Source organism: Abramis brama, assembly GCF_963993115.1.
Source record: "Abramis brama genome assembly, chromosome: 2".
NCBI lineage: Eukaryota > Metazoa > Chordata > Actinopteri > Cypriniformes > Leuciscidae > Abramis > Abramis brama.
This window is the reverse complement of record NC_139964.1, coordinates 10,532,487-10,550,668: the sequence shown is the minus strand read 5'-3', so window position 1 is coordinate 10,550,668 and position 18,182 is coordinate 10,532,487. Positions and strand designations below refer to the sequence as shown.

The 18,182-nt window shown below is 37.8% G+C and overlaps 1 protein-coding gene across 1 annotated transcript in view; it reads left to right on the top strand.

Moving 5' to 3' along the window:
- Window positions 1-7,356, top strand: part of LOC311077587 (uncharacterized protein) — a 118,867-nt gene extending 111,511 nt beyond the window's left edge. The window contains exons 18-26 of the mRNA XM_084106121.1: window positions 12-131; window positions 255-436; window positions 546-707; window positions 783-989; window positions 1,067-1,299; window positions 1,383-1,449; window positions 1,532-1,623; window positions 2,591-2,741; window positions 6,929-7,356. Of these exons, the coding sequence (XP_083962247.1) occupies window positions 12-131; window positions 255-436; window positions 546-707; window positions 783-989; window positions 1,067-1,299; window positions 1,383-1,449; window positions 1,532-1,623; window positions 2,591-2,741; window positions 6,929-7,069 (1,355 nt within the window). The 3' untranslated portion in view covers window positions 7,070-7,356. The remainder of the gene's footprint in view (window positions 1-11; window positions 132-254; window positions 437-545; window positions 708-782; window positions 990-1,066; window positions 1,300-1,382; window positions 1,450-1,531; window positions 1,624-2,590; window positions 2,742-6,928) is intronic.
- Window positions 7,357-18,182: the final 10,826 nt, after the last annotated feature.

The following is an 18,182-nucleotide window of genomic DNA, read 5'->3' as shown; positions in this document are numbered from 1 at the left end:
TTCTAAATCAGAGGTTGAAATCTTCATGGTTGGATCCAGTGTCACCTTAGATAAAATCCCTCGACTTGTCACAACAAATTGTTCTATGGACATCGATCTCATTGGGATTGCCAAGAACAACAATGAAACAAGTATGTGAGATGTGTTTTAATACAACATTTTAAATAAAACATTTTTAGAAGATATCACTAAACCACATTTAACTAAAGGTTTTAATGTGTTGAATACAAGTTTCTTCTGTTTCTGTCACACAGGATCAGCTGCTGTGGCTTTCATGAGTTATAACACAATGGAGAATTTACTGAAGCCACACTTCTTCAACACATCAACTGACACGATTAAAACCATGATGTCCACTGTGATCTCAGCTACTCTTCTCGAAACCACCAACGCTAAACTCACCAAACCAGTCAACTTCACCTTCAAACACATCAGAGTGAGAGACTGAAATGTGTTTTTGTCCAACCTGAGAACTGATGAACATCTGAAAACATCTAATATTCAGTGTTATACTATTTTCTGCATGTTCTTTCTTCTTTTTGCAGGAGTTTGACCCCGACGGTTCTCTGTCCTGTGTGTACTGGAGCATCAGCGAGTGGATTGTAGATGGTTGTTCTGTTTTAAAGACCAACAGCAGTTACACTGTGTGTTCCTGTGATCATCTGTCCACATTCGCTCTCATCATGCAAACCAGCCGCCCATCAGAGGTACGAGAACATTTATAGTGAGCACTGAAGAACAGCACAGATTTGGCACTCATGTACTCTGACATGTTTCCTCAGAGCGACTCACTGCTGGACGTCTTGAATTTGGTGTGTGTGATTGTGGGGCTGGTGTTCTTCAGTTTGGCCCTGTTGACCTTTGCCCTTTGTCAGTGGAGTCCTGGAGTGAATAATGTGGCTCGAATCAACCTCTGCGTGAGTCTGCTGTTGGCTCACCTTCTGTTCCTGCTCACACAACAGTTCCTGAGCCTCATACGCCGTCATCAGGTGAGAATGATGAAGGAGCCCTACAGCTCAGCACAGTCTCACTGAGAATCATCATAACCGTCTCTCATGATCTCCAGGTGTTGTGTGCCGTGATATCAGGTGTGCTGCACTTCCTCTTTCTCTCCGGCTTTGTGTGGATGTTCATTGAAGCTGTGCTGCTCTTCATCTGTGTGAAGAACCTATCACAGATCAGCTCCAAAAGGAGGGGGGTGCTTAGGAGTGGATACCTGTGTGTGATTGGATATACGGTTGCTCTGGTTGTGGTGGCTGTGTCTGCTGGGGTGGATCCTAAAGGCTACGGAAGTGAACAGTGAGTTTAGTTTGAACGACTTAGAGATCAACACCTTCATCCTTCATGTTTGTTCATTCAATTATTTTTCTTCCTCTAAACAGGTGCTGGATTAAAATGGATAAAGGCTTTATCTGGAGTTTTCAGGGACCTGTTTGCGTCATACTAGCAGTAAGCACATTTCTCATCATGACTTTGTATTAAAAGGAAAAGTGATTAAAGATTAATTACTGTTGTTTCTCTTACTGTGCAGTTAAACATGATTCTCTTCATCTACATCATCATCAGTCTGACCTCCACCTTGAAAAATCTGAACGCTGAAGTTTCACACATGAAACAAACCAAGTAACAAACAATATGATTTGAACACTCCATGAAATGTGTATATATATATTGTTATATGCTGCATATTTCTAGACACCTTTAACCTTATTTTGATTATTTTCAGGTTAGGTAAAGTCAAATGTGTCCTAAATCATAAGCATCTGAATTTTCATACTCACAATCCACAGGTCAAAGACTTCTTCGTGGTCTGTTCAGCTCACTTTTTTAGAAATCAAAGACTTTTGGCAGGCGAGAGTAGCAAAAGAGTTTCTTAGTTTCAATTAAATATAGTTTTATTATCTACAGTTTAATTAGTTTACATATAAAGCACTAATATATAAAAAAACAAGACAAAACAACATCAAGAGTAAATCGTTTACAAGCGTTGTAACACCGGAGAGGCCATTAAGAATCAGCATCTGCCTTCATCTTCTCCTTTCAGCCTTTTATAGACCATCTGATTTCTTGAGGTCGTCATCTTTGGAAATCCCCTCATAAATTATCAGTCTCTTACAGACAATTTATCCAATCCTAAGTCTTGAGGTGTCATGAGTTCTGGGAATTCATTTCGGACCTGTCTTTGTAAAGCCTTTCACCTCTTAGTCTTCCTTCTTCAGACTTTTCTTCTTTGCTGCATTCTGCTCTTCGTCCGCAACACATCTGACGGTAATGCTTGCATTTATCATCTTTCTTTAGCAAAGCTCTTTCTAATACATGTTTTGTTCCTCTCTGTGCTTTTTAATTAATGCTTAAAACATTAAGTTTGGTATGTTTTTTCTTTATAAACCACTTTCTTAAAAAAAAATATTTAACAATTTCAGAGTTTTTCTTCATAAACCACTTTCTTAATAAACAAGTTTCAAGTGTGGTTGATGACAATACAGAAGTGTTCTACAGACAAAAAGGCATACTTATAACAGGACAATTGCAGATTTTCCACAACAATATAATCAATAAATATATATTAACTCTCCATCTTTCTCTGCAGGAATATGACATTTAAAACACTGGCTCAGTTTGTGGTTCTTGGTTGCTCCTGGATTCTGGGTTTCTGGAAGGAGCTGGAGATCCCCTTCCTGATCTTGAACTCCCAGCAGGGAACCTTCATGTTCCTGGTCTATTGTGTCCTCAATAATCAGGTCAGAAATCAGTATAGACAGTCTACCAGAAAATGTGGTTAATGAATCACAGATTAACTACGATAGCCTACCTATTTTTGACATCGCACATCCTGACTATCGTGGATTCGTACATCGCAATATCGATGCTTAAACGATACATAGTGCAGCCCTACTGGCAAGACAGAGACAAATTTGAGTATCTATCAGTAAAAATATTATAAATCATCAACTAACCCAGCTAATTTATCCCATGCCTCGTTCTTTTGTAACTGGTTCCTATAAGCAAACAACGTCATATCATAAATGATAGGAAATCCAGCAACAGCGATGATCAGCTTCTCCTCCATTTTCTCGGAACTAATGTTTTGGTAGGAACGAAAGTTTACATTGTATGCTCCAAAGCCAGCGCGAAGGAAGTCTATATTCTGATTGGTTGCTGGCGTTTTGCTGCTGTTTGCCGCTGAACCGCGTCATAGCTCATTACCATAAAGCAGAGGTGGACAGTAACAAAGTACATTTACTTGAGTACTGTACTTAAGTACACTTTTTGAGTATCTGTACTTTACTTGAGTATTATCTTTTCTGGAAACTTTTTACTTTAACTTCACTACATTTGAAAGACAAATATCATACTTTTTACTCCACTACGTTTCTGTCAAGGTCCTTGAGTAGAAACTAGTAACATCAGTCAGGGGATGATTTTGGTTTGGAAATGAAAGTCGGGTTGACGTCAAAACCAAAAAACTAAGCCAAGGGCACTATTTGAGGGAACAGCCATTTGGGTGTCTGAAACCATTGTAGACGTTATTGAGTGCACTTATTCAATCTCATATTCAATCCCACATAGCAACATTGTGTCGGCCCAGATCCGGCCCACATCTGGCACACATGGAAAGATGATCTGGCCCACATGCAGCATGGACTTACGGCACTTGGGTGGGCCACTCCTGTTTGCCAGATCTGGGCCACAAGCAGGCCATAGCAATGCCACATCTCAGCCAAGAGCAAAGAAATAAACCAGAACTGGAGGATTAAACAACTCCACAAACAGCATTACCAGCTTCACTTATTACCAATCAGACTGACTTTATTTCGGTCAGACGTCTACAAAAGTTTTTATTGAGAATTAACAGAGTTTAACTCTAATGTGTTTCATTTAAAGTCACCATTACAGTGAATAGTGTTTCCATTAGTTGGGCTCTTAACTCTTATTATATCTATTGTCTTCTTTGGCGGCTGTGACAGTGTGCTTGTCAAACACATTTACAGCAGCAAAGAAAGCTAAAGTGAAATGAGATCAGATGATGATGGTTACCTGTTGATGGTTTTATAATCATCATGAAATAACCTGTTTCACTGAGATAATTTGAATCTAACAATTGTGTTGTACCATTAATATATTCTCATCACAAACCCTGTGTTACTGCAGCACGAGGTCCAGCAATATTATAACAATCAGTTAGAAGACTTTAACAAACATGAGCACGAATCATTACTGTTCGATGACAAACACAGACATCAATAATCAACGTATGAATCTCAACAATGGTGAGAATCAAAAGTACTTTGCTGCAATGCATGCTGGGTACCATCATTGTACAAAACTCCCAGCATGCATTGCAACATGAATAAATTATGCAGCTAAATTGTCCTATTAATTTGTTTAATTCTAAATATGTGCTTTTATTTTTTTGTTTTTGTTGTGGCATTTAGTAGCTTTTCAGTGATGTTCTGAATTAATCTAAAAAAAATAAAATATTGTCACCCTTGTTGAGATTCATGTGCTGATTTTTGATATCTAAGTGTGTCACCGTGGATTTGTTTTCGTGCTCATGTTTGTTAAAGTCTTCTAACTGATTGTTATAATATTGCTGGACCTCACACTGCAGTAACACAGGGTTTGTGATGAGAATATATTAATGGTACAACACAATTGTGAGATTAAAATTATCTCAGTGAAACAGGTTATTTCATGATGATTATAAAACCATCACCAGGTAACCATCATCATCTGATCTCATTTCACTTTAGCTTTCTTTGCTGCTGCAAATGTGTTTGACAAACACTCTGTCACAGCTGCCAAAAAAGACAAAATATATAATAAGAGTTAAGAGCCCAACTAATGGAAACACTATTCACTGTAATGGTGACTTTAAATGAAACACATTAGAGTTAAACCTCTGTTAATTCTCAATAAAAACTTTTGTAGACGTCTGACAGAAATAAAGTCAGTCTGATTGGTAAAAAGTGAAGCTGGTAATGCTGTTTGTGGAGTTGTTTAATCCTCCAGTTCTGGTTTATTTCTTTGCTCTTGGCTGAGATGTGGCATTGCTATGGCCTGCTTGTGGCCCAGATCTGGGAAACAGGAGTGGCCCACCCAAGTGCCGTAAGTCCATGCTGCATGTGGGCCAGATCATCTTTCCATGTGTGCCAGATGTGGGCCGGATCTGGGCCGTCACAATGTTGCTATGTGGGATCCCACTACTGGAACTGTGTTCTAGAAATAAATGTGATATTGATATGAGGGTAGGCAGGCATAGATTCAGAGGTACTGTAAGTATTACATTCAACAATGCAACAATAATAAAACAATGCATTGACATTTACTTTTTACTTTTGATACTCAAGTACTTTTAAAAACGAGTACTTCTGTACTTTTACTTAAGTAAGAATCGGTCTTTACAACTTTTACTTGTAACGGAGTAATATTTGACCAGTAGTATCTGTACTTTCACTCAAGCAAGGAAGTTGTGTACTTTGTCCACCTCTGCCATAAAGTTGAGCTACTTTCAACTTTCTGATTGATGCTCTGGTCGCTCAAACGCTGGGCAACAAACTCAAGCTCCTCTCATATTTTCTCTCAAAAAATTGTCTTTTTAAACTAATTTGTGACTGCTGTTTTGTTTTGCTCTATCTCCGTGTTCGTCATTACGTTGTGCATCAGGTCAAGGGTCACTTTTTCACCGAAACGGCCATTCACTGCCATTATAAAGCTTGGAAGAGCCAGGACATTTTTTAATATAACTCTGATTGTATTCGTCTGAAAGAAGAATGTCATATACACCTAGGATGACGTAAGGGCGAGTAAATCATGGGCTAATTTTCATTTTGGGGTGAACTAACCCTTTAACCCTTTAGAGCCGGCTGTGTCGTCGCCGACACATACCAGCAAGCTGTATTCATTTGACCGTAACTCTTCAACCGGTTGCACTATCAAAACCATTCAAATTGCCCCTGACAGTAGACAACATACGCTTTTCGGCAATATACGGCTTATTACGTAATTTCATGCTTTCCATCAGCAAATTACAGCAGTGCGGGAAAGAAGGATTTGAACAGAGAGATACGAAGTGCGGCAGGTTAGAGTGTTTTGGATTGCATAAAATAATAAAAGAAACAAACAAATACATGGCGAAAGAAGTGTTAGACAGCAGAAGAGGGGATTGGGATGATTTTTAATGAAACTTGGGAAGCGGATGGCCATTACTCTTTCACGTATATAAGCATGTAGTGAGTGAATGTGTATGTGTGCGTGCCTATGAATGTGTGCAAAATTCAAAATTCTCGTTTTTTTTTTTCTATTTAAATTAATGTTTTTAATTTCACACACAATTAATGGTCAATAACTGTAATTTGTTGAAAGCTAATCTTTTTCTGAAAAAGATGACACCTTGCACATTAAGTGTCTGTCATCGTCCTGTCAGCACTACACTACCCAGAATCCTCTGTCATCATCACCTTCACCTGCACATCGTCTTGATCATCACCATCACCTGTGTTCTATCATTATCATCTCCTTCACCTGTTGTCTTGTCATTTTCTCTGTGTATTTAAGTTCCTGGTTTTCACTCTTTCACTTGTCGGTCAATGTTTGTGTTTGCACTCTGTTTGTGGACTAGCACACTGTTCCGTGTATTCTTCAGTTTAAATAAATATTGAGTGTTTTGGATCTCTGCCTGGAGCTTCATCTTCTTCTACCCTGAGACGTTACATTAAGATAGCACATTGTTTCAGGATTGTACAGTAAAAAAAAATCTAAATATATGGAAAACACCTATTTTAGCTTCAGGTTCCTAAAGGGTTAAGTTAATTTTTAATTTCTCACCTTCTAAAATGAAATTCTTGAAAAATAACCTGGACCTGTTCTGTGTTTTTGTTTTTTTTAACCAGAGTTTAAAACTATTTCTCTTCTCATTCTTGTCCAGGTCAGGCAGCAGTACAGGAAGTTCTTCAGATGTCCATCAAGAAACACTGAAGACACAAGCATCCATATTCAGCAAAGGAAGTGCCATTCTTATAAAAGTGATTCTGTCATGACCGACTCAGTTACAAATTTCACTAGTTAACCTGCTATATATTTACAGCGGTCAATGCACTTATGTGAATCTATAAATTTCTTTAAGTGCAACATTTCTTTGGTAGAGGAACTACCATGATTTTTAGAGACTTGTATACTGGGTTACACTTTTAATATGCTAAAAAAATAAGATAAAGCAATTGTTTTTCAGTTTAAAGTGTTTTATTAAAGCAGTGTGATATCTGTAACATTTCAAATCTTATTTTCTTTTAAACAATCTATTCAAAACTCAAAACATATTCATAACTCATAATCTCACAATCCAAAAAGATCCCACAGAAGTAATTTGTGAATAAACAAATTTAGTTTCACAATTAAAAACAATAACATAAATTGCCTGTAATAAAACAAAAAAAAGTTCCATATGATTTTGCATAAGAAATGAACCACAATATCAGTAGTTTGAATCATTTATTTTAAATAAATCTAGTATTTGTTACAAATTTGTCCTCTATCTGACTTTGAGCTTTTGAGTTTCTCACCATATAACATCTGCATCAAGTGTTGTTTCACATACTTAGAAGAGAGAGGATCCAAGCATCACTTTGAGCCACCACTATATTGGAAATTACTTTTAGTGGCATCAGCAGAACCGTATTAGACCGTATTAGCAGAAAAAGTACAGGCTGCTTTCACATAAAGACTTCCCTGAGGTGTCCAAAGGATCAGGCTGCTGATAAGAAACTATATTATTGTAGCCCCGCAACATCACAACATGCTCTACTGTCCATCTTTGGAATAAGTAAACTTAGATGTGTTAGATGTGTGTAGTTGACAACAAAACGCTGGCCAAGAGTTCGCAGCTGGAGACTTTCTGCTGGACTTGACCCAAAGGAAACTAAAATGGGGGGAAACTAAAAATTTAGGAAGCTAAAAATGTACATGACAAACACATAAACCAGTCTAGTCCAGCAATGTTTTTGGTTCAGATAATCTCTCATTGGCAGTACATTACAGAATAACAGTTTGACAATTTCAGCAGCCCCTCATGTTCATCCTTTAAATGCTATGAAACCAAAAATTCCCAATGGCAATGTCTCCAGCATTGCAGTATACACGGCTCAAGAAGCCGGCAAAACATTTGTGATAGTGTCCTTGGCACTCTGGCTTAATCTTTCGGGAAACTTGACCTCATACTCAACAATCAAGTCCCCACGACGATCTGGGGATTTCGGAAGAGGAAGACCCTCCCCGGTGACACGTCATTTCATCCTGGGATGGACAATGTCTTGAGTTGTTAAGTTAACTGTGTGATTATCCAGTGTTGGAACGTTAACTGTGCAACCACAAAGTGCCTGAGAAAGTAGAGAAGAACAGGATTAGAAAAATACAGACAGAGAAGAAAAGAGTTTGTAAGCCAACTTTTAAAATGGGAGCCCATCTTACCTCTTTGAGTGCAATTTTTGCAGAATAAATAATGTCCGATCCGTCTCTTCTGTACACTGGATATGGCTTATCCTTCCCCACAAACACCACATCTACGGGAATATTTGATGGCGTCTCATCCTAATCATAATATTTTTAGCCTTTTCAATGAAATCCAAATAATCAAATCAATTAAAAAAAAATTTCATTGAAAAGGCAAAAAAAAAATGCTGTACAAGGACAGTGCTGCTATAATTAATAAAGTAAACCTAATTCAGAAATTGGGCTTTATAGACCATTTCAAGGACGTAAACAATAACAAACTCGTTGGAATGCTACTGCGCATGTCTGGCCCTGAAGCACTTCCGGTGGCGCCATTTTTAAACCACAGAGCTGTCAAAACAAAATGACTAGCACATACTTTTTAAGTCTAGCTAAAACAGAACAGTTAAGATATTTTACAAAAATTCAAATCGGCGATAGCGTGGAATTACCGGACACTTTAAATCAGACGCTGCGGCAACAAATATTCACTCAGAACGTAAAACATTTACCTGCAGTGTCGTATCCAGACGTGTACCATTATCTGGTTGAGACCGAGTGTGTTTACACGAGAGAAGCGGTCAAGGCATATCGTAGCCTAGATGCTTACAACTACTTCCTTAGTGGAAAAGTTGGAAACATTTGTTCCTACAATGTGGACGATGTTTGTCTTGTATTTGGTGAAGTTGGAGCAAGTCAGACATTGTCAAAAACGTACTCTGCGTGGTTCGTTGCTAAGGTGACCGGGGAGGTTATTAGTGGGCATTGCACTTGCATGGCTGGGTAAATATGTCTATTCAAATAATAAATAACATTGCTAATCCTCTAGTAAATGAATTGTTGTGTTCTATTATTACCTATTGCATAATTAATTATTTCATACGTTTGGAAATATTTGTGGTTAGGTTAGGTGAAGTGTGTAGCCATGTTGCTGCGATCCTGGTTGCTGTGGAACAGTGTGTTAGAGAAGGTTTGAATGCTCCATCTGTGACATCTGAGCCCTGCATGTGGTCACGAATAAACAAGAAGGTGCATGCAATTCAATTCTGGCTAACGTGTTTTTGTTGCTGTTGTTGTTCTATTTCATATTAAATTAAAATTCTAATTCTAATCACATCCCTTATGAAAATTAACTATGGTTTTACTGCAAATAGAAAACATGGTTATTTTAGTTAAACCATGGTAACCACAAAATTAACCATAGTTTTGCAACACTAACCATAGTTTAACCATGGCATTTATAATAAAACTGTGGTTATACAAATAAATATCAAAAAACGAAACAAAAACATGGTTACTAGACTTGGTTAAAAACCATAAAAACCATAGTTAATTTTCATAAGGGGTGTGTTGCTGCTTTTATGTAAAAGTAGATACTCGCAGTAAATGTATAATCCCACTTTGTTTTAGATTGATCCAAAACCAGTAGCAGACATAGACTTTTCCAAGCCTGTCAGACAAAGAGCAATTCAGAGTAGGGAGCCCATCTTACCCACTGTAGTCACACCGGTCTCACCAAGCATGCTTTTTAAGTCATTGAAGGTAAGGAATTTGCAGAAACCTGATGGCAATATATGCAAAACACATATTCCTATATGGTTTGCATGGAAAGTTAGTAGTAAATCGCCATCACCTGCTTTCAGATGGAGCGGTGTTAAATTAACACTCCTGGGGCTGGGAGTGCATATGAGTCCACACTCAAGAGTGTTAAAGTTAATGAGATAATTAAGTGATTAATTATGTGATTATTGAGCATTATTGAAGACACCTGATGTTAACAAGCAGACTCACTGAAGGAGAAAATCACAAATTGTAAGTTACCATTATGGCGATGGGTGTTTGCTTACAATTAAAAATGCTCATTAGTATTGTAAGAAAACACTCATTTTCACAAAACATTTTACCTGGTCAAAAACAACTCTGTTTTCAGCACGCCATTTAAGTGCATGTGTCTTTAAATGATAATGAGCTTTGCTCACCCCGCCCCTCTGTTCTGTTCATTTGACACAACACACGTGGAGTGTTGCCTTGACAACAGTTGAGGGTATATTTTGGAGAAAGAATGGCAGCGGGAGTCTCTGAGGACACATCTGTGCAACCAACCGTATCAATTTGAACCGGAGTCGGACCCGGAACAAGATGACGGCCCAGAAGAAGTTTGACAATTAAGGCTCGAACATGACGTTTCTGAATGGTTGGTTAACATAATGTCACTTTGATCTATCTTTGTTTGTACTGGCAGGGTAGAGTAGTGAGATACGAACGATATGTGTTTACTGATGTACACATTAGTTTATTGACAGATTGATGTTACAGCTAATGGTCATGAAATATAGGCTTGTGAGTGATGCGTAACGTTATCTATGCAGTGTTAGGAACAACTGTCAGGGCTGAACCACTAAAATTTTACTGATCTGTTTAAAAAATAACCAGTCTGTGAGACTATGACAGTCATTAGGCACATAAACAACACATACTCAGACAGGAGCTATTACCTATTTCAATGTTCTCGTTTATAAAGCAGTCTGGTGAGAAATGATTCGCGCAAACATGAAAGCATTGACGTTGATCATGGGGAATATTCCCTTTGAAAACAAAACACAGCCACTGCGTCTTCAGCGGTTCGGATTTAGAAACATCAAAATGACTGCTGTGTTCCTTATTACACCCAAGAACAGAACACCACAATTACTTAGACGCCATTCTGCTCCAGCGTATCAACAATGGTGGACTATGATGACAGCTCGCTCAGGGCGGGTCTGTGTTGAAACGTTGCTGTCAATTAACAATCGTGGGAGGGGCGTCCAACCGTGTGATGTCACACGGTCAGACGGCTCGATTTGAGACAGGGGAAAACATATAAGAAGATTAAAAAAAAACACTGAATGGATTTTTATTATTATATGATGGTTGTGTACAGGCACTGCCAACACACATTTCAGTACAATCAACTTGTAAAAGTGCATGTACCATTATATGACCCCTAAAGATTAAGCCAGAGTGCCAAGGACACTATCGCAAATGTTTTTCCGGCTTCCTGAGCCGTGTATACTGCAATGCTGGAGACATTGCCATTGGGAATTTTTGGTTTCATAGTATTTATGGTGTGTGTGTGTGTGAGAGAGAGAGAGATATGTGTGTGTGTGTGTGTGTGTGTGTGTGTGTGTGTGTGTGTGTGTGTGTGTGTGACAGTTTATGCGCACGCTGTATGGTTGCTGCCACTGAGGTATAGCCCCACGTGGTTGTGTATGATTAGCAATAGGGGACAGCTGGTGAAAATCATGAAAAAACATGTTTAAAAATGATCGGGAGGTCGGGGAGGTGCTCATAACGTGCCCGGCTCGTAATTCCCCTCACACGCTGCGAGCCGCGACCATGCAAGCATCACCGATTCCACTCGATTTCTCCCGAGTGAAAAAAATCATCTGCGAGCTCGTAAAAACAGCAAAAATCGCACCGTGTACGCCCGCCTTAACACGTTACAAGTAATGCGAGTTATGTAATCAGATTACTTTTTTTAAGTAACTAGTAAAGTAACGGATTACTTTTAAATTTACAACAACATTTCTGAGTTACTTTTTCAAATCAGTAACTTTATTTTCATACTCATTGACTGACAGCTCCTTTCCTCATGTTGAAAGAAATCGGGAGTAAGTTGCATTGTGTGTAAACATGATGGTTATTGTTTTTCTAGCCTAGAGTACGTTTACACAACAACAATACGTTGCATACATACGCATTGCATACATTGTCAGATACCACGCATACATTGTCAAATCGATTCCCATTCACATGGATCCGCGAAAACGACTAAAACGCTGTATTCTGCTGCCAGGCCAGTAGATGGCGATGAAACACTATAGACTGCACACTTAATACGCATGTGCATGACGTCATCGTCTTCAGAGATTCACGTTTTTGTTGTTGTTTACACGGAGACCGTTTTCAAAAACTTGCACTTTGAAACATGTTTTCAAAACTTTGCGTTTTCAGGCGCCCAAAACGCAGTTGTCATGTAAACGAACGAAAAAAACGCACAAAAAGTTTTACGTTTTTAGTTGAATACAGTGTCGCGTAAACAGACCCTCAATGTGAACATGCATTTACTCATCTCATCCATCTGCACAAAAATATATTGAGTATTTCTCAAAATTAATAAAAACCATGAAATGCAAACTAAGAATATTATGCAAACCTGCAATAATTAAATATGTTAAATAACTCAAATATACTTAATGCATTTAATTTCACTTTATTAACCAATGTCTTTGCTGCTGACCTTTGATGATCCGATCCAACCATTAGCAAAATGACTTTAGATAAACACAACATTTGTGTTTCTTTTGTATTATTGATGAACTGAGGGGCAGTTTAATAATCCTTTACCATCTACTTTCCTTTTTACAGCGCTTTTAATCGTTTTCGCGGATCCGTTGAACAGGCATTGTTTTGACAATGTTGTGGTGTGTACGCAAAAAAAGGCAAAGGAAAAACTTTTATGTTTTTAGTACATCGCTGTGGTGTAAACGTACCCTTCGAGTGTTGCACTTTCTTCTTCTGCGATCTGGAATAACACAGCGCAGCTGAAAGTTTTGTTTGAGAGGCGCCCTCTACTGTACAGGAGTGCATTTGCGTTTGCTTCAGCCTGAGGATTATTCAGTTCACTTTCAGTATAAAGAGCCTTTACAATTGCCAAGAATATAACTTTGTTATTAAAAACAAACAATCAAGCCTCAGCCAGGTGAGAAAAAGTAACACAAAAAGTAACATAATGCATTACCTTCCATAAAACTAACCAAGTTACACAAATAATTTCCCCCAACACTGCTGACAGAGAGTAAGACATTTTATTTTTTTTAAACAAGTAACACAACTTTGATTTTGCAAAACACACTATTTCCACAGTTGTACTTTTAAAGAATAAACAAAGAGCTTAAAAAATTGTTATTACACTAATACATCCAGTTATAAACAGCAATGCTTTCCTCAAACAAGCAAATATAGATTTAAAAAGGGAACCTTCTTAAAACATGGGAAAAACAAATGACTGATCACTTTTAAAACGGATTCACTGATATTTCAAATCAGGGTGTGTTTTTATTTTATTTATTTTTTACTTGTTGATGCCACTGACCCCTAAATATGTTCCCTTTGCGATTCTTTCAAATCTTTAAGACTTTCTTCTTAATCAAGCATTTATTTGATCAAAATACAGTAATTATGTGAAATGAAGAACAGCATTTATCTGAAATAGAACTCTTTTTTATCATTATAAATGTCAATGTTGATCAATTTAATTTGTCCTTTCTGGATAAAAGTAATAATTTTGTTTTATTTTTTACAGTCTTACTTGCAACAAACTTTTTAATGGAATTGCATCATGGTTTCCTAAAAAAAATATTAAGCAGCGAAAATGAGTTTGAACATCATCAGAATTATTATTATTATTTTTGAAGGATCATGTGACACTGAAGTGAAGACTGGTAATGATGCTGAAAATTCGTCTTTGATCACAGGAATAAATTACACTTTATATATTCACATAGAACACAGTTCATTTAAAGGTGCCTTGTGTAAAAATAAATAAATTCATACTCCACATTCCATACCAGATGGGGGCAGTATACCTCCAGAAAGTGAGTTGGTCTACTCTAGAGTATGAATATCTTCAAGCTACTCCCCTTCACCTTTACCAGTGAATATGTTCATATTCGTTTTGTTCATATTACATTTTTATTGTTAGTTTGAATTCCATTAATTTGACAGACAGCATTCGCTGATGTTGACCAAGCTAGCGCCAACGTAACCAGAGCTTCCAACTCTCACGCATTAACCGTGAGACACACGCAAACACTTTTCACATGCTCTCACGCCACACATCAATTTTCTCACGCACAGAAAAATCGCGAAGCAAAGAGGACACGGATACCGACAGACTAGACAGAGCAGGTTAGTTATGATATAAAAAAATCTCAGCTCTCAGATTCTGTCAATTTTATTACGCAATTCAAACAATAAATACCGTTTTGGCGCTTGTAAATGTTACACGACAGATCCCTAGCGCATGTGAACCGATCATCTCTACTAGCTAATAGTAAAAAAAATCACGAACACTGAAAGATACAGTAACGTTAGGCTACAACTAGGGCTGGGCGATTTAAATCGTGATATTGTTATGCGCATCTCGTCAGTAAAGCCGGTTCCTTGATTAGTAGTAAATCGCCATCACCTGCTTTCAGATGGAGCGGCATTTACTACAAAGAGCCGTAGTTAACTGACAAGCTGAGCCATATCGCATTAAAAATCGCAGGCGATACTTCCGCGATTTTAATGCGATATGGCTCAGCTTGTCAGTGAACGATCCCGGCTTCAGCGTCATCACTACAACACGGCATTATTACGGCTTTTGTTCACACAGCGCGCGTTCCGGGACTGAACACGGCAATGTTACTAGGTCCCCAACCCGGCATCGATCCCGGCATTAATCCCGGGTCGTGTTTGCGTTCACACAGAAGGCGTTCTGGCAATTTGCCGGGTTCAAAACGCTGTGTGAAAGGGGCTTATGTTGCCGCTGATTCGGGCCACTCTCCAAAATCACTGCACACCAGTGCACAAATCCTACATGTACTCACTGAAAATCTATGAAAACCAAATTTCAAGTAAACACCATATACTGTGCTAAAATATACAACTAGCAACGTCCACCAGCAACACCAAACAATTCGAGCTTACCGCGTTTCCACTCCTGTCCACTCCCTCTGCCTGACAGCTGAATCCAATGTGTTATTCTACCCCAACGGACGTCATAATTTATGCTGCGTGACTCTGGGTAATGAAGTCCCACTGGCTACACAAGTGTGGTTGATTACAATACAGTTCTAGTGTTCTACAGACAAAAGGCCATACTTATAACAGGACAATTGCAGATTTTCCACAACAATATAATCAATAAATATATATTAACTCTCCATCTTTCTCTGCAGGAATATGACATTTAAAACACTGGCTCAGTTTGTGGTTCTTGGTTGCTCCTGGATTCTGGGTTTCTGGAAGGAGCTGGAGATCCTCTTCCTGATCTTGAACTCCCAGCAGGGAACCTTCATGTTCTTCATGTTTTTTTTTTCTCTGATGTGCTGGCCATAGTGTTTGTTTTACTTCAGTCAGGTTAGGTATGCAATCTGTTGATAGGTTATAGACTTTCTACTGATATAAACTGTTTTTCACTTTAATTAGATAGTCCTAAAATATATCTACTAACACTTAGTGGATAATGTCTATTAATAGTCAACTGATCATAAACAATATATTAATCTGTTGATAGGTTATAGACTTTCTACTGATATAAACTGTTTTTCACTTTAATTAGATAGTCCTAAAATGTACCTACTAACACTTAGTGGATAATGTCTATTAATAGTCTACTGATTATAAACAATTTATTTGTTGACAAGCAACAGATCTAATCTTTAGTTGACTATCAACAGATTATCTACAAATGGTTAAAACATTTTAAAAAACATTTTTAAATCAGCTAAAATAATCATAAATTTGATGCATATGAAACCCCTTGAGTAGGATATACAGTATCATATACTTCATATGCTGACATGACTGTTGACTTTTAACTGACAGATTGATCTTGAGTTGTTGGTACTCAATCTACAGAAAGTTAGTTGACAATTGAAAGTTAGTCGACAATTGGTTAATAACCTGTTGCAAAATAATATTGACAGTCAACAGGCACTTTTTTGTAAAATCTGTAGATTAACACTTGAATTGTACCTTATAGTCTATAGGCAGTCAGTTGAACGTATGTTACTTGTCTGTTAAAACAGTGTTGTTGAATGTCAACTGATGCACTGTTGACAAGCTACTGAATGGCTACTAATAACTAGTAAAGTCTCAACAAACGGACTATCAAAATAAAGTGTTACCGTAAACTTAGATGTGTTAGATGTGTGTAGTTGACAACAAAAAGCTCGCCAAGAGTTTGCAGCTGGAGACTTTCTGCTGGACTTGACCCAAAGGAAACTAAAATGGGGGGAAATTAAAAATTTAGGAAGCTAAAAATGTACATGACAAAAACATAAACCAGTCTAGTCCAGCAATGTTTTGGTTCAGATAGTCTCTCATTGGCAGTACATTACAGAATAACAGTTTGACAATTTCAGCAGCCCCTCATGTTCATTCTTTAAATACTATGAAACCAAAATTCCCAATGGCAATGTCTCCAGCATTGCAGTATACATGGCTCAAGAAGCCGGCAAAACATTTGCGATAGTGTCCTTGGCACTCTGGCTTAATCTTTCGGGAAACTTGACCTAATACTCGACAATCAAGTCCCCACGATGATCTGGGGATTTCGGAAGAGGAAGACCCTCCCCGGTGACACGCCGTTTCATCCCGGGACGGACAATGTCTTGAGTTGTTAAGTTAACCCTCAGAGGTCGGGGATCACGCCGGCGTGATCTGCTCGCTTTTTTCCTTATGAGTTGAATTGAGACCCAAAATACTCTTTTGACTTTGATTTTACAAAACAAGTTTCATACATCAATCGATTCTGTTAAATGTGTATTATTTTTGTGTATACTCACAATAAAAACAAAGTGTTGTGCTTTTTGCCAAATAAAGAAAAATAAACACGAAGCGAGTTCTGCCTCCTCTCTGTCAGTGTAGTCCATTCTGAAACGCGTCCGAAAATGAACCAAAACTCAGCGAATACTCAGTCAAACAGCCATTCAGACATACAGGCATGAAGCTTGAATTATCTTCTTTTAAACGAAGTAATTTTTATAAAAAACAAATATTCACAGTTTATGTAATATGTATGCAAAGAGAGAGGTGTCAGTCGTTCTCATCTCAGCTAATTAAGTTTTAATGTGCTCCGCCCACGGAGAGCACGCGCTATTCAAACGCAAATGTGAGCCGATCCAAACAAACCTGTAAAACGCCCATCAGCTGGATAACACACCGCGAGTTCACTTTCAGACTTATGTACTTTAGGATGCTGTGAGGAATAATACTATCTTGATAATAATCCTGCAAAAATTTACCTCAGAAGTTCTGGAAGTATCATTTCGAGGAGCAAACGGATCCCGCTGAGGAATTAGGTCAGTTCTGTTTGCTTTTTTCTAATCGGAATGAATGAACGCAAAGATGCGTGCTGTTGTGGAGCTACTACAGCTGGCAAAAATACTGTTTTAATATGAATCGCGTTACTATGAATGAATGAACGCACAGATGCGTGCTGTTGTGGAGCTACTACAGCTGGCAAAAATACTGTTTTAATATGAATCGCGTTACTATGAATGAATGAACGCAAAGATGCGTGCTGTTGTGGAGCTACTAGCCTACAGCTGGCAAAAATACTGTTTTAATATGAATCGCGTTACTATGAATGAATGAACGCAAAGATGCGTGCTGTTGTGGAGCTACTACAGCTGGCAAAAATACTGTTTTAATATGAATCGCGAATACAAAGAAAGATTACACTGGAAATATTGTTACAATTTTAAATGTTGTTGTAATTGTATAACCTTAAAAAAAAAAAAATATATATATATATATATATATATATATATATCACTGATTCTTGAGAGTCGGGACAAAACACGTTTTAAAAAACTTTTTTTAAAAATACACTCTATATCAATTAGAGTTATATGTTTCTGCAGAGAAAGGTCTTAGCTATTTAA